The following is a 25260-nucleotide window of genomic DNA, read 5'->3' as shown; positions in this document are numbered from 1 at the left end:
ATTCTGTTTCGCAGACACATTTTTCGGGAAGTTTCTACTTCCTTCGGATATGCTTTTTGTACAGAAAAGTGACATTTATTTGCAGTAACTCTATGGTGGAAAATGGTGAAATACAAGGTTTTCATTTACAGTGTATCATATTAAAATCCAAGTCAAAATCTGGTACAATGACCAAGTTTCTCGAAATGTCACATGGCCCAGAAAATTATTTCACATCCAGTGTTCAAAGTGTAATCTGGCGTAGCCAATATAGCGATTTTTCAAATCATTGCGTGGACCACTTGACGATTGATGGCTTTTTGTTTTGAGCTAGATTATGTTTTGGTGAACACAGGACTTATCTCACTACGCACCAAAATCGCTGAAATTTCTGTCATGAAGAATCATTGTGCAATGTGCATTGTACATTCATGTTCTAGCCGCGCGAGGCGCGACGATATTCAAAGTTAACGAACGAATTCGATCAAAATATCGGTACTTCCATATATTGAGGGTGAGATTTGTACCACGGTGCTCGGATTGCAATGACAGGAGTGTACGGCGCCTGGTCAGGTTTCGGCCTACCTCCGTCCAACATTTTGGGCCAAAAGTTCATCGCTGACGATCCTTCTCGGGGTTCACTCACGCATGCTTGTTGATATATTATAAATCTTGGAAAAATCGCTGACATTCATCTCATGAATAATCTGCGTGCATTAATGTTCCAACCGCGCGAAGCTCGAAATATTTCCTGGTTAACGAATGAATTCGGTCGAAGTATCGGTACTTGCATATATTGCACGTATTGCAGGTCACATTTGTACCGTGGAGCTCAGATTTCAATGACAGGAGTATTCGGCCATTTTGGCTATTGTTCAATTTGGGTGAAATGTTCATTGCTGACGATCCTTCTGGGAGGTAACTCGCGGAGTCGCATGTTTACCGACATTTTTTAAATCTTGGTGTGTTCTGGCGAGGATCCGACTGACCCCGAAATGCTCTGTGGCCTGCACACCATTGGACTGAAGCATCCCAACGGGGTCAAATGACACCGTGAATATCCAGTTTCTGATAATTGCGAATATGTAGTTAGACTCGACTCTGTATATTATAAGTGACTCTTAATTTTTTAGGATTATTACTAAAAGCAAGAAATCTAGAGAAATCAATCTTCTGCGATATAATCTAGTTATGTTAATTTACAAAGATTTACGAAAATGTGTGGGGCATGACCAATGTTTCATCTAAGTTGCGGACGTGCGCAATTGCACAGTGCTGACACGGTCTCTGCGCACAGAAAATCTACGCTGAATCCGAAGTGATGATCCTGTTTTATAGTCGTTACGCTCTGTTGTTCAAGGGACCGCGCAGTGAGTTGGTGAGTGCGCGCAGACTCGTGAAAAATTAGAGTGAACATTGGGCATGAACCATTTCGCCGCACCTGGATACGCCAATGCGTCGTTCCTGTTTCTTTTTATGTCATCAATATCCCAAATTTCGTGGTCAGGCTAATCAAAGGCTTTGCTGAACTTGTAAGTTCACAATAAATAATTTATTACGTGGTCAATTCATTAAAAAAAAAATATCTAATTTCGATAATTACCGCGCGAGTTGGCCACCCCTGGCATATAGCATGAAAATATTAGGCATGCATACTGAATGGAAAGAGATAAACGATATCATAAAACAATTAGCGATAAAAATAAATGATGCATGTGTCGATAGGCGAGGTTAATATGTCAGATCATGGTCCGGTAATCTTGAGAGCTGACTATAATATTTATTCAGTAGAAACTGCTTGCACTTCGACTTGAATGTGGTCGATGGGAATAGATATGCTCGGCCATTGTCGGATAGCCGGCGAGATACTGTTCCCCACTTCAGGTACGGAATACAGGTGTCGATATCTGCTTGAATGTTAACTCACAGCATTTCGTACGTCTAACCATTTAACCAACTCCCTTTGCACGTTTTTGATTCACCGCGCATTCTCGCAAGTCGAAAGTTTCGAACAGTCCTCCAAGACTACGCGTCGGTGTAAACAACCCCGCGGTTCTACGAGTAGCGAAAGTCTAGTCCTGTCGCTGATTGACGTGAGATTAGCGGCGTTGATGTCTACGATATACACTGAAGTGGGTGAGCAATTGACATGTATGAGGTTTTTCCGTGTAATTTAAGTGGTTGATATGTAATGTCACTAAATCCATTATTCTTCGTCCGTTAACTGATGCTAAACACGTATATGCCTTTGTGATTTTTGGTATGTACAAGTGTGTGGTCTCAACCCGGCTTTTTGATTCGTTCGAGTTCAGTTTCTGGAATCGCGGAACAGGTAAGGTCCAACTTTTCATTAAAGGATTACGGATGTAAAGTCATAGCGGAGGAACCCGGCGATATGTCTATTCTGTTGATTTCCAGACTTCCGGGAAGATGTTGGGAGTCTCGCGACATCGGAAGTCGTATGGGACGTGTTGTTATTGTTGCATTAGTATTGTTAGTATGGCATCATGGTCAATGGTCGTACGGTCAAATGGTACAGGAAGGCAAGACCGACTACCGAAAAAGTAATTTGTTACTGGCCACCTTTGGTCAATGGTCTGGTCATTGCGCACCGTAACGCGGGTCTTTATTATGATTCCCGAGCTGCCGACTTATAGCACGACCCGCCCTCGTTCTAGTTTTTTATTAGACCCCGCGTGATGTGGATCGAATGTCGATAAATAGCCTGTAGATCAGGGGTTCCTGACCTGGAGACGATGGGTCTTTTTAAAGGGGGAATACAGAATTGGAAAGCACTTATCATCTATAAGTCTTTTCCACAATAACAAACTAAATAAATTAAAATTCAATACAAAAAGTGAAGTATATAAGCAGTAAGAAGAGACCGCAACCCGATAGAACTCGGGAAAACATACAGTTTGATCACATTTTGGTAAAAACTAACGTATACCCTAAGCCTAATGGAGTTGTCCTGCCATTGCTGTGAATTTCCCATCAACATATCGTTGTGAAATTGTAGTTTCGACAATGTTACCTCTGAGGACAAAGCAGCGCAGTGTCTTAGATATTCAATATGACAGGCGGCTAACTCTTTCAATCACCAAACCAACAATTAAGACATTGTCAGAGAAAAAACAAGGCCAACCATCACCTTTACTGAATATGTAATAACTAATCAAGGTACAATCGTGCTTATTGTGTGATGCATTTATATAATTTTATCATATTAACTAAAGGTTACTGTATACACCAGTTTTTAATTAAAATGTCGTTTCCTAAATTTTTCAAAATGTTGCAACAATTATAGGGGACGACATTTAATTACCGCAATTTTCAATGGGTGCCACGGTGCAAAATGATTGGTGAACCCCTGCTATATAGATAAACATTCAAATCCGGTTAATGAATTCTAGAGTTGACCACTGCGGACTGGAACCCGCGGCCCATTGGTGTTACAGCAGTGGAGCATACCACTGCATTAATCGGCACCAAGTGTATGTGACCTCGGGCTTATTTTCCGGACGTTGTACAACTCAAGATGAAGTTTGAATTAAAATGCTGACATCAATTCAGGATTCTCAGGGAGAACAATAGGAACCCATTTCACTAAACTCATCAAAAGATATCGTATAACTAAGTACTGCATCCCCGTACGCGTATTACCGCTTCTGCACTGTAAATTGAAATCGTATATTTCAGATATTTGGGCGTTGGAGTGGGGAAATAAGACAAACGACGCCTTCTGTTACCTAATTTCGCCTCACACTCATTCCACCGGCTGAAAACGAGTCGAACGCAATAATTCGTATAGAGATACAGTATAGCCCAGGTGAGATTTGGGTTCGGTTTTCGTGTCCACCCTAAAAAGGCGCAAAACGTGACAAAAATTATCAGAATCCGTTGCATTCTTGGATTTATCTACTTAAGTAATAGTGTATTATGTATTTCACTCGGTTTGACCCATTTAAATCGATGTGAAAGCAAAATATGTTACCGAAAAATGCTATTTACCTGATCTACACCGTGTACGATATGGTGGAAATCGGCGAAATACTCCCTGTACTATCCAAGCATATATAGTGTTTACTCCGCAGACTGGGTCCGTAAGTTATCATGCACGCAATTACAAACGGCGCATTCGCCGGGAATTTTACGAGAATTTGAAATTTAATAAAGTCGAAGCTTACAATAAGAAACCGCGCCTCCTTCAAATTTGTCGCATCGGATTTTCAAACTGAGATGGTTGCGCGCAGTCGGAAGGATCACTGATAAATCTCAATTCACCGTAATCGGATTTCTACGTGGCGATGGAGTGACAGCACCTGATGCAAAACACCCCGTGGACAGTTGACTGATTGATTGCAACAGGAACATTGATATGAAGAGGATTAGCAAGCACATTTAAATCGCAGTGCGGTTATCGGCTTTGATGTCAAGACTTGATTAAAAGATTCTTGTAAGATAATATCCAAAAGTATATAATATTTATAAAATTACACAAGTATATGGTTTGCTAAGCAGTTTCAATGTTTTCATGATAATGTCACTACATTCATTGCGGTTATATGGATGTTGAAGATTAGATGTGTAGCACGGTGGTTCCGGGTGGAATAGGGGTATTAATACTGGGCGGCGAATCTCACGGAGACCATCGTAAAAGTAGGATCACCCTGATTTTCTCTATTTCCTCGCGTCTTAATTGCAGAGTCCCAATATTTGCTGTCGACTGCTTCCTGGACTTGACATTGCCGGAATTCGTTCGTAAACTGCCTAAATCACTCCATGAATTTGAGTTTAAAAATAGATTTAAATGTACGTATACTATACATGGTGTCATCGTAATTATAGTTCAGACTGAAAACATGAAAAAAATAACGAAGAGTATTTTATCTGTATAGTGCATAGGTACTGCACATATAATTATTGACTTGCAACAATTTAGTGCAATATAGCAGACGCGAAGAGTCAATATAAAATAAAAAACCAAAGATAAATATTGAAAATAATAATAATACAACTAAAATATTTCAAATAATACAACCCTCACATCAGTCGCATTCGGGAATGTGTTACGGCGAAGTAGCATTGTGTACCTTTGATCATGAGCATTATTTGTTGTTGGTTTTTGATGTGAATGCATTTCTTGTATCATTCTGGAATATTGCGTTCCGAGTAAAGGTACTCGTGTATCTTCCAGACGTTCAGAACCAGATTCTTCAAGATTCAGTATTTGATGTCGACGACTTAAAAGGATATTTATGCTCTCTAATCACGAGACGGAGATAAGCTGACCCGAAAACCGACACGATCATCGCGTTTGATAAAATATAGGTGATATATAAATTAGCTTCCACAATTGGTAAAATTTCACTGCTGATTGTAACGATTCATCGCGACGGTGTCACGTTAAAGCGGCCTCTTTCGACTGTTCGACTTGATGAAACCGCAAAATTAAAATGCAATCCGCCAGTCACGATATTATGATGTAAAGCGTTAATTGACCGTTGCGCTTTGCGGCATAATAACAAGAAGGCACGCTTCAAGTCGCGGTTTTATGAAGCTAATTTCAGTCCAACTGCACATTTCATTACAGCAAAACATCTAAATGTAGTTTTATCCAAATTTGCGCGTGTGAGCTTTGACAGCAGGGTTGTAATTTGCGTACGGTTTGTACAATGCTGCTCGGTGTTTACGCGCGTAAATTACAGTCACAGAGCAACTTGCATCTCACTGAGAAATGGACAGTGACCACATTGGAGACTTTTGTTTGTGCGTTCGCAAAAGTGATTTAGTTTGATGTGCAAATAGTTGTTTTATTTGTGGTCTGCAGCCGAAATATTTTGTAAGCTTGTTGTTTGAATTAGTTTGAACACGAAGATAACCCCGATTTGCCGAGAGGGCCCTGCATACTGCCTTTGCATGGAGCCGTATTCGCAACAGGTAATACAAATGCAATAAGTGTTCGGATTGCAAGGAAATAACGGGTGTAAAACATCTTGAAACATTTGTGATTTTCAATGATGCTATTCGATTAGGCTTACACATTGGGTCCGCAACCGCCCCACCCCACCGTCTTCACAATAATTAGTTAAATTTCGCATTTATAATATATATAACAGTGTAATACGCAGAGGCTAAGACAGACAAACACGATTGATAGTGGAAGATAGTGCTTCTAGGACATAAACGTGAAGATTCCATTGTGGTATCACATTTAAAGACGCGCATCAGGCTGTTTGTGTTTTTACCACTCACTCACTTCCAGCCCCATAGTCCGCCTCAGAGAGCGACATGTGAATTGACACGCCATAACGGCTTAAATGTAGAGACCTCTGTGACGTTGGCCACAACAACAACCACAACTAACTTGATCATTCGTCTGCTAATCCCCTCTGAAAGTTTAAAGATGTCAGGTTAGCTTCAAAGGGCTGTTACCGCACAACTTATTACCCTTGTCATGTTGCGGTAAGTCGGTGGATAATGTAGCGTTGCACGGGACGCATTCTGAACTATTTAAAGTGTACAACTGTACACAGATCTGATTACATACGTGAACGCTGTATTTTTAGTCAAACCAATGTGTATCATTCTAATTCAGACTTGAACGAATTTTGATACACACCTATTATTAAGGTATCAAGCTGTTTCGAAATCTGGGAATGGATTCATGAAAATCATTGTAATATCTGCACGTCATAATACACATTCCAGAAGAGATCCGCTGCACTAGCTGTTGCATGAACATTGAACACTAAGCTATTTGTTGTTGCTTGAATCGTGACTATTAGGTGTGGTAACTTCTTCCATATAGTAATGGGATATTCTCAACCTGTTTCGGTTACCTATGCAATGATATGCATTATATCTAGCCTAATCATAACTTTATTATATCTTGTAAAACGCCAATTTTATGACGGATACATTGTCGTTCATCGATATAGCAAATATCTTGTCGTTTCTAAATTAAAACAGCAGCACGATTAGGCATATTGTAGTACAAACGGAACGAAACAAATTATGAGATACGATCGAATTTAACAAGCTTTTCTCCGGTTCGAGTCAGCAAGAATGTGAAAATTCGTATTTTGTTAGCAGAATTCGTCTTGGCTTAGTGCACGGTATCCCGAAAATGGAGGCTTTTCACATTTGGAAAATAACATTTCACACACAGTGGGTTTCGCACTGAGGCTAGAATATCAGTCACGTAACCGTATGTCGCCAACGACACAGAAACTCATATATAGATGGTTAGGTATTGTAGTTGTAACAGATGTACAGATATTTAAGTTATAAAGATGTTACACTTGTTAAGTTAAACTGTTCTGAGAGATTACGTTAATGGCGAAGAACATCCGAAGTGAATCATGAATCACGCCGTGGATATATTATATTTATTTGTTTAGTATTGCAGCATGGGAATTTAAGCAGTTGAATACCGATTTCAATGAAAAACCTATGCAAAAACTGTGGGCGATCGGCCGCGAACATACAGAATGGAATAATATGCGAAGATAGATTTACTTATGATCTATTAATCTGTCATGATACAGTGTGTAAAATGTATATGTATAATTGCATAGCTAAACAGTTCATTAAATTCAATGAAATCATTTAGGTGCCAGGCGGATAGGGAATATTGAAATATTTCCAGCATTCATATCCATTCGAAATTTTTACGTAATCATATAGTTTTCGGGGAAATTATCTGCTACAGACGAACAAGCCAATGTTTTAGAACTTCTCGTAAGTGACATATTCAATCGGGGCCTTCCTAATATAATACTGAAACAGTGTTCCTTGGCTCAATCCCAAGGTATCTATAATTCACTTTCAAACCGATCTCACAAAGTGTTCGGGGCGTTGCATACAGCAATATTATAATTGTAAACAGGAAAAACTATTAAACAATTAAAGTAAAGTAACTCTTTCATTACAACGTCATGGAACAACATAACGACATCAAATTCAATATTCGAATTGCCACGAGCCTTTGAACTCTCACGCTTAAGGCTGACAGATATATGTTTGATTCAATTACTGATTGGTAGACAACAGCCATACCAGAAACGACCATCGGTTCCGCAACTTCCGTTTTGCTGCTATAATTAATTGCCCGCCATCGGAATAAGCATAAAAATATAGGATGGAAATATCACTGTCTGGAGCCAGGGAATATGTTATTAGTCCGTGGTGCGATAACACAATATACACATGCGATGCCAAACTAGCGTCCAACATCGAAGATTGGATGCTTTGATTTTGGGGTACGCCTGTGTTGTGAACGATACGAATAGCTATAATCTTTGAATCAGTCCCTGGTAATCGCGTTACCATCACGCACAAGTTATTATATTTGCCGCGCCGACCTTGCTCAGGTGACAATGCCATGAAAACGACATTGCCGCATATCATCTAATAAGCTCCCAAGATGAAACATCATTCAAAGGGTGATGCGACAATTTTAGACAGGTTCCGAAACTGCGAAGTAGCACCCATCCCCAATAATTGGATCCAATTCAGCGCACGACGTGTTTTTGCCAATCTACCCAAGTAACAATTTCGCTGGCCGAATGAAATTCCGCCTCATCAATTATTTCTATATTGCGGTCAGAATCTCTAGCCTTGTCGCGTGACGATGTAATTATTCCATAGGACACTGAATCGCACACAGGAGAAGAAGGTACCTGAAAATTCTTTCGCTAAAGCGATTTCCGTTTATGCCATCAAAAACAATCGATATCACTCGCCTTTTTTTGTTCCGTTTCCAGTATAAATGCTGGATCTCTACAGCAATCGTGTAAATTATAGAGAAGATTCGCTTGCGTGAACTATTATAGCCTTCATTAAAAATCAGAAAGGTAACATAGAATCTTCGATCAGATACCAAACCGGTACTCTCGATATGAACAAGCATTCGTCAATCGCGTACTTGTTGGTGGTAATAGCAACACAAGCCATTGTCTCCAAAAGCTTGGTCATAAAGAACGCACCCTGGAAGACCGGCTCGATATATCCCTCTAAAAGCCGGGATAGATACGCATTGGCCTGTCAACCCGTACGCGATATCATCACAACAGAAACCGGCAAGGTGTGTCCTCGTGGTTGGACTGGTTATCCTCAATGTGCCGTTGCCGACGAGCGAAACTTCGGAAAATGCAAGAGAATAGACAACGCTGATTTCTCGGTATCTTACGAAACGATACAGCTGCGCACGATCACGTGCCAAAGCAGAAGGATGCACTGCATGAAAGAGTCAGGCGTGATTTCAGGAGATATACAATATCTTTACTACCCACGAAACATGTTGTCGCACCAAGACGAACTGGCGGAAACGCTGTCCTATTTGAAGCAGCTGTCTGCCGTTAATTTCGCGCGGAACGACTTCAAATTCCTGTCGGACAACACGTTTCAAGGCAACAAGTATCTTTTTTCGGTAAATTTCGATCAAAATAACCTGTGGGCCGTTCCCGAAAAACTGTTCTACAACAACCAAAGGCTAATGATTCTATCGTTGGTCGCAAACAAGTTGGATTATTTGCCGACGACGTTGTTTTTTCGCAACCCTTATCTTCGAGACGTGAACTTCGAACGGAATAACTTGACACTGCTGCAACACGAACTATTCCAGCAAAACCACAAATTGATCACTATCAACCTGGCTAAAAATATGATTCGTGAAATTCACAATCGCATGTTTCACGAGAACGTGAACTTACAGCAACTGGACCTTTCTGATAACCGAATAGAAACGATTCCGCACAATCTGCTTCGAAACAACGTAAATCTTAACGATTTGAGCGTGAGTGGGAATCTGTTGTCAACGGTACCGAGTCACTTGTTTGACAACTGTCCCGAACTAAGAAGCGTTACGTTCGATAGAAACATGATTGCTACATTGCCTGCGAAGCTTTTCCATAAAAACCCGAAGTTAACTCGCGTGGACTTCAGTTACAACCGGTTGCACATTGTTAGCCGCCATATATTCTTCGACGGCCGGCAAGTTTCAATCTTGAATAAGCAATGGGAAGACAAAACGGGTATACTAGAGACAGAAGATGAGACTGGGGAATGGAATAGGCTTCGTTCGCGGTTAACAAAATCATACCGCAAATCGTCATAGGCGTCTATTGGCCAGCACGCAAACGTGGCAAGCAGCTAGGGACGGAAGCGTCTGAAAAAGGAACGATCCATCGACGCCAACAGAACTGTACAAGGTGTTACGGTTGCAAAGAGAATCGGTACTGCGCAAGGTCCGAGTGCTAGAAAGCAGTCAGTCGAGGGAAAAGACAGCAATCCGTTCGTTTTCACTGAATTCTTTGAATCTTTTACATCAAATATTTATGTTTTGACTTGTAAAATTATTCTTTGCTATGATATACCAACATGATATTTATTGCAATAATAAATCGCGAGAGAAATTATGTGCACGTAAAGTCAAACTTATTATCATCGGCTAAAACTATAGGCTGCTCTTATGAAGACCTTTTTACAATAGAATGCAGCCCTACCTGCGGCTCTTATTCAAGCGTTTAGGTTTTTAAGATACTGTAACTTCGATGTCGACCGAGTTCCAATAAGGGATGGTGCGAAGGTGAAGTTCACGTTCGCTTTCTGTGTGTGAACCTCGGAAATTTAGAGGTTCACGTTCACAAACGAACCTTGGTAGGTTCTGCACTGTGAACCTTTTTCATGTATTATAATTTTCACTCCATTATCACATCTTTGGTTGAAATTTATTGCACTTCAACTGCAAGCCACTCTATGCATGTCGCTGGCAGCATAAAAAAACCAACACTAAACGAGTATGCCACTTCACAATCTCAAAAATTTTACTTGCTTTGTTACAAAAGTTTGCTCGAAATATCCAGCTTTCCGTTTGTGAATATTTAGTTACTCTCTGCTATGAACTTGTCCCGCAATCGCACAACATCAAGAGCGAAATACACTACATGTAGGTAGTCAGCGAATGATGCTTATTCAACCAATCAATGAAATTGATATCATTGTCTGATGTAGAACAATATAGCAGGCGCACAAATGGAACGCGTGCCGGGGGTTGCCGATCCATGGAGTAAGCTTATATTCCCTTGCAGTCCACGTCGAAATTGTTGGCAAAGCGACGAAAGATATTGATTTTATGGGATTATCATATCATTCGAGTGCCCCAGTTGATACATTTGGATACGTTTAAAACGTCAATATGCACTTCAGCATTATGGCATTATGTGGTCCGAGTCGTCGCTTGGTATCGTGTACACTGTACATTATTATAGGCTATCACTTCACTGAAATGTAGGGTTGGAATTAGCAATATGACGTCACGTGACGTCATGAGGTTCACGTTCACACAGAAACTTTCAAAAAGATTCGCGTTCACACGAACCTGAACCTTTCAGAGGTTCACACCATCCCTAGTACATGCGTTAATGGAGTCACGCGGACTGACGAGCTCAAGCGTGACTATCCAGAATTGATATTTTCTAAGGTCACAGAGGCAATCTACTTTATTGCGTTTTAAAAAACTAATCCAATTGGTCCTCCAAGTATTGTACATTGTACACGCCACGTACACAGTAATTTCCTTATTCAAATGTCGTGTTCGAAATTAGTATTATGACCTCACGTGACGTCAGAGGTTCGTATTCACAATGAGCCTTTTGTAACCTTTCAGGGGTTCGCACGATCCCTATTAGTTGGGAGTCAACGCGTCAGTTTGATAGTTCGTGAAGTTGAAGTAATACTTCGCGGACACAGTGCAGTCTGCATCCACCAGTACCATAGCATCTATTCTACACATATATATTATTATCATAATCAGCCAATATTAAGATAATGTAGCCAGAAAATCTATTAGAGAGAGAGAATTCTTTATTCGTCAACCATGAAATATAGTGTAGGCCAGTGGTTCTAAACCGCCGGCCCGCGGACCGGTGCCGGTCCGCGACGACTTTTCTTCCGGTCCGCGAGGCATATTAAGATTTTATACCTTCTAATTTTAAGCTGCAGGATGTTGAAGGCATGTCCATTGGTACAATAAATAAAACGTCAAATTTTAAACTGATGCAGAACTTCGTGAGGTAAGATTAGGGTCGGAAACATGTTCGATTTGACTAACGTTCAAGCTGTCTTCGGTGACGACATTTCAGCGACTCATCCAGTACGAGCGGACTCGTCAAACCGTGCAATTCGTACGACCATTCGTTCTCGATTCGTTAATTATGTGGATGGGCAGGTATTGCTGTAATCAGGTGTTTTCGTGCGTCGCATTGTACTCGTAGTAAGGTACGTCTGGTAGAAGTGGAAAATGAGCAAGATGGCTCGACAAGATGCTTGGTCCTACTCCAAAACGCTTCATCTCTGAACATTGTCGAAGAGAAGAATATTATTCCAGTTGGCGTGGTCGGTTAATCCACGGCCTTCTGCGCGAAATTAGTCTATTTTTATCTGGGCCATCGCCATAGTCAATTGTACTTCGACTCAGCAGACATCTATTGTAGATTTTCGAAAATACTCCCTCCATCAACTCTACCGAGGAATCTGACTACTTTGGTCGAGAAAGGATACATATTTGATATTATATGTGAAACTACGAATATAATGACGAAATTCCTTCGAGAATCCGAAAAAATTTTCGCGCTTTACGCGACCATATCCGGTGCCAGTCACTATTAGTAACATGTAGTGATTTCGATGCATGTACTAACACGATATGAAATAGTAGATTAATTCGGAATTCACCAGAAATGGACATGGAGGGTTTAACATGGGTATTGGGTTTCCACTTAGTTCATTGAGCCTATGTCCTGGAATACGTCCGTAGGCCGTATAAGTAATCGAAATGAGGCCGTTTCTAGCAAAAGGGTTGGCCCCCCGGGTCTAGTACCATACTTGCATAAAAACGGCTGCATATATTAAACTTGGGGCTGATTTCAATTTTTAAGGTCGACCGTTCGGCCAAATACCTTTCGAAATTTTACCGGTCCGCGAGGTGAAAAAGGTCGAGAAGCACTGGTGTAGGCAATGTCCACAAACATTCACGTCCAATAGTACATATTTTCCTAACTATATTTTACACGGTTGGGAGCCCCCATATGACCGAAGTCTTCAAGGACGGAGTCACCCTAGCAGACATAGGAATTTCAGCACGCTATTAACATCTCCATTCCTAGTTTAAGCTAGTGCGTCACTATTAGAGCGGGGCAGGAATCGGAGCCAAATTGAATATCCGGCCAGATTTTTTTATTAACCGGATTTGGATAGGAGCCGAATTCATATTTTTGATATGGCCAGAATCGCTTTTGAGGCTATATTGATGATTTATGTTGTAACCGGTATGATATGGAAAATTTCTAGGGATATATGGTGAACGTGAGGTTCACGTTCGCGTTCTGTGTGTGAACCTTGGAAATTTAGAGGTTCACGTTCACAAGCGAACCTTGGTAGGTTCTTCACTGTGAACCTTTTACACATATTACAATTTTCACTTCATTATAACATCTTTGTATGAAATTTATTGCACTTCAACTGCGGGCCACTCTATGCATGGCGCTGGCAGGATAGAAAATCAACACCAAACGAGCATGCACCTTGACAATCTCAAAAATTTTACTTGCTTTGTTACAAAATTTATATCCAGCTTTCTGTTTGTGAATATTTAGCGACTCTCTGCTGTGAGATGGACCCGGAATCACACAACATCAAGAGCGAAATACACAACATGTAGTCAGCGAATGATGCTGCTGGGTAAGCATGACGTTTGTAACTAGACCAGCCAACAACACGCAAGTAACCGTCAAGCCAGTGTGAAAAGAAACGAGCCATATTTTTAAATTCACGGAGTCACCGTTCCGTGTTGAGCCGGATTTCCGGCAGGACTTTTTCATTTTTGGCCGGAGCCGGATCGGAGCCGGATCAGTACCTTTTCCTGATACGGCCGGACCCGGATCGGAGCCGGACCAGAGAAGTTGTCGATCCGCTCCGCACTAATTGATATCGTTGTCTGATGTAAAAAAATCTAGCACGCGTACGTGGTCAATCTTGACTTTATAAGTTTCTTGTATCATGAAAACTAAATCCGTGCGATTGGGGTGTTGGTTACTGCTGTAGAACTTGTTAGTGGGGTAATATCGGTAGCAAGTATAGAAACACGTTTTACATTCTACTCAATATCGACGTAGCAATACCCAGACGCCGAATACATTGTTCGGTCTGGCCTAAACCGTTAAAGCGTAAGCTTATATTCCTTTGCAAGTCCTCGTCGAAATTGTGGGCAAAATGACGGAAGATATTGATTTTATGGGATTATTAGGCCTAGGCTATATATCATTTGATTGCCCCAGTTCATAGATTTGGCGACGTTCAAAACGTCAGTATGTACTTCAGCATTGTGGCATTATCTGGCCTGAGTCGTCGCTAGGTATCGTGTACCTTGTAGTGCGGAGCAAGGACCGGAGCCGGATTGAATATCCGGCCGGATTTTTTCAATTTTGGACGGACCGGATCGGAGCCGGATCAGTACTTTTTCTGTTACGGCCGGAGCCGGATCACTACTTTTTTGATACGGCCAGAATCTTTATGGATAAGCATGTCTTTTATAACTAAATAACTATACCAACCAACTACACGCAAGTTACCGCCAAGCCAGTGCGAAAATAAACGAGGCATATTTATAAATTCACGGAACCCCCGTACCGTGTAGGGCCAGAGCCGGATCAGTACTTTTTTCTGATACGGCTGGAGCCGGATCGGAGCCGGACCAGAGAATTTGTCGATCCGCTACACACTAGTACATTGATATAGGCGATCACTTCACTGAAATGTAGGGTTGGAATTAACAGTATGACGTCACGAAGTTCACGTTCGCGTTCACACAGAACCTTTCAAAAAGGTTCGCGTTCACACGAACCTGAACCTTTCAGAGGTTCACACCATCCCTAAAAATTTCCAGACTCCATGCCATATATTTGACACCTTTTCCATACTTTTGCAGTTTCCCAACCTCTCAGATAATATTCCATTTATATTCTAAATATTTTGGATGGAATTATTCATTTGAACAGCCTCGATGCACCAATTCTATCCCCAATTTATTTGTGTCGTATGTTACCGATGTAGGTTGCCTAATCATCGAAGACAAAACGTAAAATATATACGGTGCTATTTTGAAATCACAACAAATTGATTCAAATGATCACGTAACTGCTACATTTACAGATTCCACTATTTTAAAACTCCTCATAGTATAGTTTAAGTTCCTTACCACACCATACTTGCACGTTTCCATGTTCCATACCGGAATATCGTCCCATGCCATATACCAGGCACTGATGGTTGTAACTACCAACCACATGACAGTAGCCATCAATACGAACCCGTATTTATACAAACCTGTTTTTTTGTTATGTTTCTTTTGTTGCTATATTTAATATGTAACATGACCCGTAACGTATATGATCTACTTTTTTGTGTAGTTTACTAGAGACGGTACTCGTAGATGATTATTATCGGAGTTTTTCGGATCGGATTTCGGTCATTCCAAGAATCCGGCATAGGCGTAGGATTGGAGTCGGGCCAGAGAAATTACCGATCCTCCTAGTCGAGTAGACTATATACGTCCGACGTCTGTTCACGAATATATACTTCACTTCTATCCTATACTTACCTACCAAAAAATGGGGAAATCATGGCGTGCGGTCTGAATATGATTAGAATATTACGCAAATTTCTCAATACCTCGGCCCAATACATATACAGCGGTTTTTCAAATATACCTCGGATATATCGGTAATGCTACAATGTGTTCACTTTCGCGAATATTATTCATATCACCATATATTTGTTCTTGGATATTCGGAAGAATGGGTCCTTAACTTTGGCGCATCAAAAAGTATTTTCGCTGCCTCTGCGCGAAACTCGTTGAAGAATTAGGGATGGTTATTATCCAGCGTTATCAAAGCGGAATTAGTTACCGTAAAATTACCACTCTACCAATCCATGATGTTTTGATTAATAATCCCCTCGACTTGAACCCGAATGCGGTATATTGTGTGTAATTTTGTTGTGACGCAAGAGTTACTTGTGGCTGTTGCCAAAAATCTATTTACGTTCAAAACATTGCTGCAGTCACCTGCGCGCGAGAAATATGTGCACAACATCGACGATTGAAAGTTAATAATAATCGCACTTTAGACGCAGATTTTTTTTTCAGGTGAATATCGTGAAATTGTCGGCCTGATGATAGCGAAAGAGACTATCTAAAAAGTACGAATGTAGAACGTTTGTGGCAGTGCGTGTCCCTGGCGTCATCTATCATAATAATGACAGGTAAACATATTAGTGAATGTAGTTTGCCAACACACAACTAGTGTTCTTACAACAGAGACGACTTCAATCATAACGAGAAAATAACAAACGTAACGACGCCTAAAATATTGTCTCTCTATCGTGGCGATTTTATTGTTGTTTTGCGGTTATTTAATACCCTAACTTCTCTCTGCTATACTGTTAACTGAGTGTCGTCATATATGCCGGTCACGGTTCTGTTTATTTGTCGTAGCTGCGTCACAGACACAGTATTCATTTTACATACCTCGAATTTCGTTAAGCGGAGCTATTGGCCTTCGTATAAGCTGGGATTATGAATGCAACTGTTTGCTACATTATATCCACAGCATAAGGTACTCATTGTATCGAATTCTTGATACGATATCAAAATATACTGTACTTACCAAACTCACGCTTGCATGTCAGAAAAGATACGATTGTTGAGTCGTTTATGATAATTGTCATTAATTGCATTCATTTTTCTCTATTCAGCACGCGATTGAACGTATCTACGATCCTACATCATAGTACTTTTTCGTCTTGCAGAATTCCCTACGTAACTACCATGAATGCATATTGCAGAGCGGGGCCTACGATAACTTATTATTATCGTGAGCCCCGTGCACAGCATTTTTAACAAACAGAATCAAAAAAATCTGGTAGGATCAACGAATAAATATCACATTTTGGACCATTAGTAAATTTGTAACTAGTAATAGCCTACTTACTATCTATATAAATGACATCACACATTCACACTTCACGATAAGCAATCTTTCTTAGCATACAAACTATATACGTAGAAATTACTACTACAGCTAGCACCAATCGAAATTTGCATGATTGCGAGTCAATTGCTTACAGCTATTATCACGTGAGATTAATTGCTGTCGAAACGCAGGCACGCAATTGATCAGTCGGACGAAATCATTGCCATTGCAGCAAGAAAGTCATTCTTAGAATGAGTTTAAAACGCGAGCTTGGCTCGTGATCCGATATTCAACGGAATGATCCACGCGACGTACCGAGAAGCATCCAATCACCATAATTGTTCCGACTATGGATATTGGTTTTCTAGTACAAAATGGCGGTTTGTGGTCGTTCCAACTTTCCAAAAATGCCAAATCAAAGAGTTTCCATTCCTAAGAACTCTTGGTCGATCTGACGCGGTCCCCGTAAGACGCTGTTCATAATTAGCAGCCTGATGATTTCGAAATGGCTCGCTGATAACCGGCATTTAACAATAAACCGTAAATTTCCTAATCAAAAGTCACATTGATATTGAAAGGCGTAGATGCTGTTTCTCCCCGTTTTTCAATAATACGCTCTACGGCCTCTTAATTTCATTTTAGCCTTCACAATGCGCTATCTCTAAGTGGGAAACAGTGGATGCCCAGCTCATACAAAGCAGTCCGGTAATAATAACGGTACCTTCCCTATTAATTACGACACGTATCACAATCTAAATTGCGTGCTATTTTTAGAGGTCGATCATTACGCGGCGTGAGAACCAAGTGTATACATAAATTGGATGCCGCATTCTGTCCAGGTGGACAAAACAAACGTAAACAAGAATGCGGCTTCGTCAACTAGTTGGTACGGCGTGAGGTAAAGCGGTGGTGACGATTTTTGCTTGTAATGAACCGGAGATTAACCGCAGTACCGTCAACTTGTTATTATCACGTTTAGGTTGGTGTAAACGGCGATCAACCATCGAAACTGTAATAGTACGTTCTGTCGAATCTAGTTTGACCTTTCAAAGAGAAGGTTTGCTACAATCCATATGCAGAGAGTGTCTGCAAATACAACACCAGAACGCGTTTCGATTTTTCCGAAAGTGTCCACTCACCGTCGATGCAAAACGTGCACGGTATAGCGATCATAAGTTATTAAATCTCTGACGACCGCCTATTGGAATACGTAATGATGATCATCCAGGAAAATTCCCTCTGAAAGAAGTCTTGGGATGTGAACATGATTGTCGCGTGCGTGATGTTTACGAAACTTCAATTACTCTCTATTGTGTGTAATCGGCTTGCGTGGATACTAAATATCGCATTTCCGGAACGGCAAACTCCGGTATAGCAGAAGTTATTTACGTTCCTGGTAACCTTGCCCACAATTCGTAACGTTTTGCGTGTGAGTGGCAATGCATAAATGCACAATTGCGCAATTGTGTCGGTGTGTACCGAGAACAGACAATAGACAAAGATACCGTGTGCATTAATTGTAACGGGAATACCACTCGTCTACGCTAAAACGTAACAAACTTCCAAACAAAACTACGCCAACGCCTATCCAAAACAAAGATACAGTTATTCGTCAAACGTATCTCAAACAATTTATTGATTCGTAAAAAGTCGTGTCATAAATTTTCAGGATACAAAATAATGCAGTTTTTCACCAAATTCAATAATACTCCATACTCATAATTTTTCGGAGTTTTTCCTAGTTTAAGTGGTTATGATTTGATTATAGACTACTCCTACTTCACTGTTCTCGTTTTTAAGGCAAAACTAGGCCTAGAATGCTCTGCTCACTCTTTACTTCCCAGAAATAGCTACTTTTACTTATATATCAGTAGAAATTTACGACGGTATTATACTTCTACTTCTGATACTTGAGTCTCAACGATGACTACCTTCACCATGTCTGGATGCGACCCATGGGCTTAGAATAGGGTTACCATATTTCAGCAACCCAAATTCCGGACACGCCTTAGCGCCCACTGGTGGATTTCAAAATGAGTTGTGACGTCACACTAGCAAAGCTTTGCTTATAGACCAGAGGTGGTCACCATCCGGTTCAGGAGTATGTGGCAGTGTGTTGTGTAACCAGGACCGAAAGCACATGTTTTCAGGTCCCTCCCGCCCAAATAAACAATGATTTTGAGCCCACGCTATGGGGTAATCTATGCAACTTGCCGGTGCGCACCCCGGAGCTTTATAAAAATCCCACATCTAGTGGTTTCCAACATTTTACGGTCGCGACTCTATCTCCAATTTGAAGGTGTTCCGTGGCCCAGATCAATATTTGACGAGCTGATTACTAAAAGAAGGCAGCACCTTTGCCCAGACTTATTCACGGGCTATTTTGGAAGCTGATTACATTCAACATATTCGCAAACCCCAGAATAAAGGCAAACGACCTCCCGTTTGAAACCACTATCTTTAAATAAAGCATTTAAACGGCCTTAACGATCTCTAGGAATATACCGTTGTCCTATAATTGCGATTACAATTAGGCTTATTCAAGTAAATGAAGGTTGTTTTCATTTTTATTTTATTGCAGTTTTTGCGAGGGTGGTAGTCCCCACATCAAAATCAATGAATGAGATAGTAAATCGCGCGCTGCGCGAAGAAAAATATCATGCATCGGCATAAATATTCCCCAAAAAATATTGTTTCTATGCTGATTTACGAAAAAGTTATGAGCCTGCGTCAAGTCTTCAAAATTCCGGACATTTGGCATATTTTAGAAATTCCTCCCGGACGCTAGTTTGAACAGTGAAATTTCGGACCTGTCCGGGAAATTCCGGACGTATGGCAACCCTAGCTTAGAACCACTACATGATATAGAGCAGTGGTTCTCAACCGTTGGTCCATGGCAAGTCTTCTGCCAGTCCCCCAAATATATTCTAATTTTATATCATGCAACAGGTTGGCGCTTGATCATAAATTAAAGATACAAAACATCATTGAAACACATTGATTTAGAAGTTAGAAACGTATATATTTTCTGCATGGTACCGTTAATATAGTGTTCATGGTTTACTTTAGGCTTACGTCACAAGGGTGTTATACTAAACTAAACTGTCCAATAGTCCAAGTCGTGTCGGATAAGCTATATGTGAAAGCTACAGAGACTTTTGAAGAAACTTCATTAAATTTCGACCGTGCAATTAATCTACACTTGGCAGGATAATAGGGGCTATGGCAAACATGCAGCAAAATTTCAAAGGAAACCGAACTATCGCAATCAAGTTAGTGGACTTTGACTATAGATAAGGTTAGTGATCTATACTTTAACAGGACTTCGCGAGCCTCGCCTTGCATAAACTTCAATAGCACGACGTATAAATATATGTTATCAAAAAAGAAGCAATAAATGAAGTTTTTCAATGTTAATTGCAATTAAAGCTAGGTATTTTTGACAGTTCACCGGTCCGCAACAATTGTTTTGAAGTTTTGCTGGTCCGCGAGATCAAAAAGGTTGAGAACCACAGGTATAGAGTCGTATATACGGAATGGAGGTGCGACACGGGTTAAAATTACAAACCTTTGATACTCCAGCCCTCTCATCACTGGCCTAATACGCAAACAATTTTCGCGCGCCTCGCGGTCCCATTTAGGTAAATAGAACACCTTGCTTCCGCAACACAGATCATTACGTCACGCGCGTCTGAAGTTAGCGATAGAACCTATAATTGTGTGGATTCGTCACATCCCTAATAACCTCATTGTCACGGCTTACGTAACCCGCTCACGAATATTCGGCTGTAGATAAAGCGTAAGTTATCAAGGACGCATTTAAAGAATACAAATTATTTCCAGCTGCTGATATCTACGCATAATTAAAGATCTACAAAGGATCAAAATTACACGACAATAACGGATAATTCGAATAGTAAAACGAAGCTTAGCAGAAACAGCCTACATTTATCAGTACGGCAACTTTTCTCATTTCTACCCTCTTCGTATCTATCGCCAATCTGCCTTGTCTTTCTCAGCAGAGCTGTACTGGTGCCAATCAACGAATATAAAACCAACGCCAATCAAGGCTCCAATCGACGCAGGACACTCGCGAATTATATTTGATTGGTTTCGTATATTTCCTTTGAGATGTCGTTAACGTGAACTTTGACCGGTCGCGTGAGCTGAGGAGAATTGTATTTTTCGTGTTTCGCGCCCGCTGGCTTGTTGTCGTCGGGAATGGTGATTCGAGACAAGTCAAGTTTCGATGGGTCGATCGACAAGAAACTCAAGGCTGGCTCTTGATGTTGCTTTTTCGCCCAAGTCGGAATGAGAATCAGAACCAGCGAGCTGACTATCATCGGAGCTCCGGCGAAATAAAACGCTCCCGAATAATCCCCCTGGGCATCGCGCAACGCTCCTGCAGTAATAGTAACAGTCTGCACGTATATTCCTCATATCGTGTCCTCGATGCAGCAGGCTAATATCGCGTGAACTACGAAACAACTACCAAGGAAACAACCAAGCAATAGGTTAAATGCTGCGCTATAACAACCCTACTAAATACGATTTTAACCAGAGCTAACTTCCGAGCATTGAAGGTAATGGTAGTCTACTTTCTGCTGGCACCCAAGCAATAGTATAAGCAGAGGATAAGTATAGTTCGTTTTTCTACTAAAAAAGTAGATTAGGTCGAGGGATCGCATTATCAGGTAATCGGAGATGGTTCGATTTGAAATTGCAAGCCGTATCTTCGCGACTGACGCAAAAAAACTATAATGACACTAATAGATACTACCAACCCAATATATTCAGTTACCACGTCGCAGGCTATGTCATGAGGCTATCATAAAATTGATACACACTGAACCCCAAACTACTTCATACTTACAAAATCCAAAGTGTGAACAGTAAGTAAAAACCAAGAGTAGAAGCGTAAGCAGTCGATAAATATAGCCACTTCTGTACGTAGCCTATAGTGCAATGAGGCAAAAACTACTTGAGTACTCCAAAGAAGAAGTACTTCCTTGCTGATCACTCTGAGTATAAGTGCAATGCTTTGAACTTCTACATTTTTTTCTCGTAAGTAGAAATATTTTCCTAAACACGGAGTGACGTCATGGATACATTATGACACAGAAAATCAATATGACGTCACTTTATAAAAAAAACTTGAACGAAGAACAGTGTCTTTTCCTGCCGTTTTGGCTACGACAATGTAATTATGTGTTAGTAAACTCGTGATTTAAATGCCTCTATCCCCATTTTACCTGCGATAGGTGGACCTAATCCGCTGAATGATATGACAGCAAGAAGGCAGCCCCAAGCTATTGTCATCTTCTCGCTGCCGACCAGGTCCAAAGTCATCACTGGCAGTAAGATTTCAACGCCTCCGTCCATGAGACCGATGACTATGGAATAGATTATCAAACCGGTGGGAGATGGCATGCTGAAATGAAAACATGCTCATTTGCTCATATCTATCCATTGTAACTTGCCGTGTTGGTACAATAATTTGAAGATTAACTATTCGTAATTTGTATTACCGCGTGTAGTGTTTCAATAGTACTACAGTCAGACGCGGGGTAATTGTAATATGTATTCGTATGATTACATCCTTTTCGAATAATGGTAATCAATTATTTTGTGCATTTTGTTGTAATCGCGATTGATCAAATTTAGACAGCAAACGTCCGATGTAGCCTACCACCATATTCGTTCGCATGTATATAGCAATACTTTTCTGGATTCAAAACAATTCGGTTAAAGATAGATCGATATTTGTAATTGATCAATATCACATATCAAGAGAGGTGGTCTGAGTAGTCATCATTAGTTCTCAAGTAGAAGTGGAAGTGAAGACGTAAATTCCTACTCAAGCAGAAGGAAAAGTTATAGCGATCTACAAGTCAATAAAAAAGTAAGTATTCTGGGCCAAGTTATGCATAGAAGATTAAAAGTTAGATATTGTATTAGAAGTAGTCTGGAGTCATAACTACATGAGTAATTAATGTAAATAAGAAAAACTCAATTGAATACTCCGAAAAAAGAGACGTATTTCGCTACTGAACAGCGACCACCTCTACATATCAATCATCGGTAAGCAATGTTATGAAAATTTACCTGGCCCGACTGCCATCTATGTTGGAAAATGCTGAGGAATACCCCTGACGAGTGTCAGCCGAAAATATTCCGGTTCGTTTCAATATCAATATGCCATTCATGTGTAGTGTATATTGAAGTTCTGTACCTCCAATAAGCTCTTCAAGTGTTAGGAATTGTAAACGGACTATTTTTTAAACTCAAGGCTACATTACATTAGTGCAGGACCAACTGTTGGTTATAGCCATATCCCACCTCGGAAGAATTAAATTTGCCAATCCCGTTATGAAGGCGCTTGTTTGCGATACGTAGAGTCGATTGACCTTGGGAGAATCTGCGAGCCGCCCGAAAATTAACCTCCCAACCGATGTGGTTAGTCCCAAAACTACCAGCACCAACGAACCAAAATTCTCGGGGGCTCCTATATCCTCACAGTGCTTTACCTGATGAATTACAACGGACCAATCAATCCGCGACCAATTGAAAATGTTCCCTTGTACATAGCATGTCACTCACAACGTGTACGTAAGGTACCAAATATCCCAGCTTGAATAATCCTATGGAGATGGCCCATATGATGAATGCCACGTTTTTCCAAAGAGCAAGGTCCACGATCAAGCCTCTTGCTGGCGATTTGTTAACTCTTTCTTCCAACGTTGATTTTTTGTCGGTCGACCGTTCGAATGGCCTAACGCAAAGAATGCGAATAGAAATGGATGTACTAATATCAGACGATGACGGTTCTACCTGTAAGTTAGCACGCATAGAAGTGAGAGAAAGGAGAATGCGGACATTACGCGCAGCGTTTGCCTCCAAGTTAAGTAAGTCGATGTAAGCTGGTAGAGTGGGGATACGACAAGAGTGCCTAACGCACTTCCGCAAAACACAATCCCCGTAGCCATAGCTCGCTGCGACCTGATTTTGTAAAGAGAATATACCCAATAAACTCTTAACAGTCCACACGTAAATTCGCACTACGCACTTACGTGAAATACTTGCTCACCATGACGATGCCCTGTACGTAGCACAAGCTCGTGCCCAGGCCAAATCCAATGCCGTAAGAGTAGAAAAGAAAATCAAGCGTAGAGGCGTAACTCGATATTAACAGGCTCGACGAAAGAATGAGAACTCCGAGAACGGCGGTAGGGCGGGAACCGAATGTGTTCGCACATGCCCCACCGAGCGGTCCGAATATCAAGATGCATCCGAAATCGATTGAGCCGATGAGCGCTGCAATGAATGGTCCCTGTTGAAATTGACTTACAGCATTCCGTTGCTTAATCTTTCTTCAATTATGTTATATTGCTTAGTTTCGTTAAAAAGTGATGTTTGAACTGATGTTTATGTGAAGCTATGTGAGTGGATAATAGATATCAGATTTACAGTGATATTTTTACACGGTATCAGTCTCAGAGGTTTAAGAATTAGCAAGGCAGTGTGCAATCTGTGCATTGTGAATATAATGTCCTGAATCCAAAATATTTTTAATTGAGGTTTTGTATCACCCCATACTACAACAGCTGCATAAACCCTGGCCTTATTAGGCCTACATTCAGTAGGCACTCAAATTATAAGGGAGTCGCCGAGTTTCAGTCTGTATTTTATTCAGCCCAAAATGCAATGCACACATAAGCAAGCGATGAGTTACAGAAAAAATTAACTACAATACGTTTTTAAGGTATAAGGCACTGGAAGCTAACTGTCGACAACGATTTCTTTTATGTCGATTTTTATTTATCAACAATGCTAAATTATATCACACACACACATACACGCGGCGTGCGCATACACATACACACACACACACACACATACACTCCCACGATAGGTCAAAATCATCATGAGGCTTACATGTTTTAAAAACAGATTCGTCGAATTCCTCCACTAAATCCATGAGAAGTAGACCGAAGACGTTGTGACATCCAATCGTTAATATGTTTACGAAGAATGCCGCGACTGCAATGACCCATCCCCATCCTCCTTCTCTCTCCTCGGTACTTTGCGCAGTTCTATCGGCATCGCCGCCTGCGCGCGACATATCCTTATTCCCTCGAGAAAAAATCCGTATCTACCCCCATCGTGCAATCAAGGTAACGCTGATATGTTTATGAGACTTGATGTATTGTGACGAAATAATTGACAAATGTGAGAAGTCATGTGTTAG

The 25260-nt window shown here is 40.8% G+C and overlaps 2 protein-coding genes across 3 annotated transcripts; one reads left to right on the top strand and one right to left on the bottom strand.

Annotated features, from left to right (window-relative positions):
• The first annotated feature begins 7938 nt into the window (after positions 1–7938).
• Positions 7939–10400, top strand: LOC145451686 (uncharacterized). The gene has a single exon (XM_080329899.1). It carries the CDS (start codon positions 8882–8884, stop codon positions 10097–10099), a length of 1218 nt encoding a protein of 405 aa, XP_080186025.1. The 5' UTR covers positions 7939–8881; the 3' UTR covers positions 10100–10400.
• Positions 10401–21076: 10676 nt separating this feature from the next.
• LOC145451685 (monocarboxylate transporter 10-like) lies at positions 21077–25173 on the bottom strand. 2 transcript variants are annotated; one of them, XM_080329897.1, is made up of 7 exons: positions 24948–25173; positions 24083–24326; positions 23844–24011; positions 23613–23784; positions 23352–23539; positions 22265–22443; positions 21077–21414 (listed from the first exon to the last, which is right to left on the bottom strand). In XM_080329897.1, exons 1-7 carry the CDS (start codon positions 25132–25134, stop codon positions 21110–21112), a joined length of 1443 nt encoding a protein of 480 aa, XP_080186023.1. In that variant the 5' UTR covers positions 25135–25173; the 3' UTR covers positions 21077–21109. The 2 variants fall into 2 exon arrangements, with proteins under 2 accessions (XP_080186023.1, XP_080186024.1); XM_080329898.1 differs by having other exon boundaries at positions 24083–24342; positions 24948–25087.
• Between the last annotated feature and the right edge of the window lie 87 nt (positions 25174–25260).

This window comes from Botryllus schlosseri, chromosome 12 (assembly GCF_051294905.1).
Source record: "Botryllus schlosseri isolate E-star chromosome 12, Bs_hap1, whole genome shotgun sequence".
Lineage (NCBI taxonomy): Eukaryota > Metazoa > Chordata > Ascidiacea > Stolidobranchia > Styelidae > Botryllus > Botryllus schlosseri.
The sequence above is the reverse complement of the archived record's forward strand: the minus strand, read 5'-3'. Positions and strand labels throughout refer to the sequence as shown.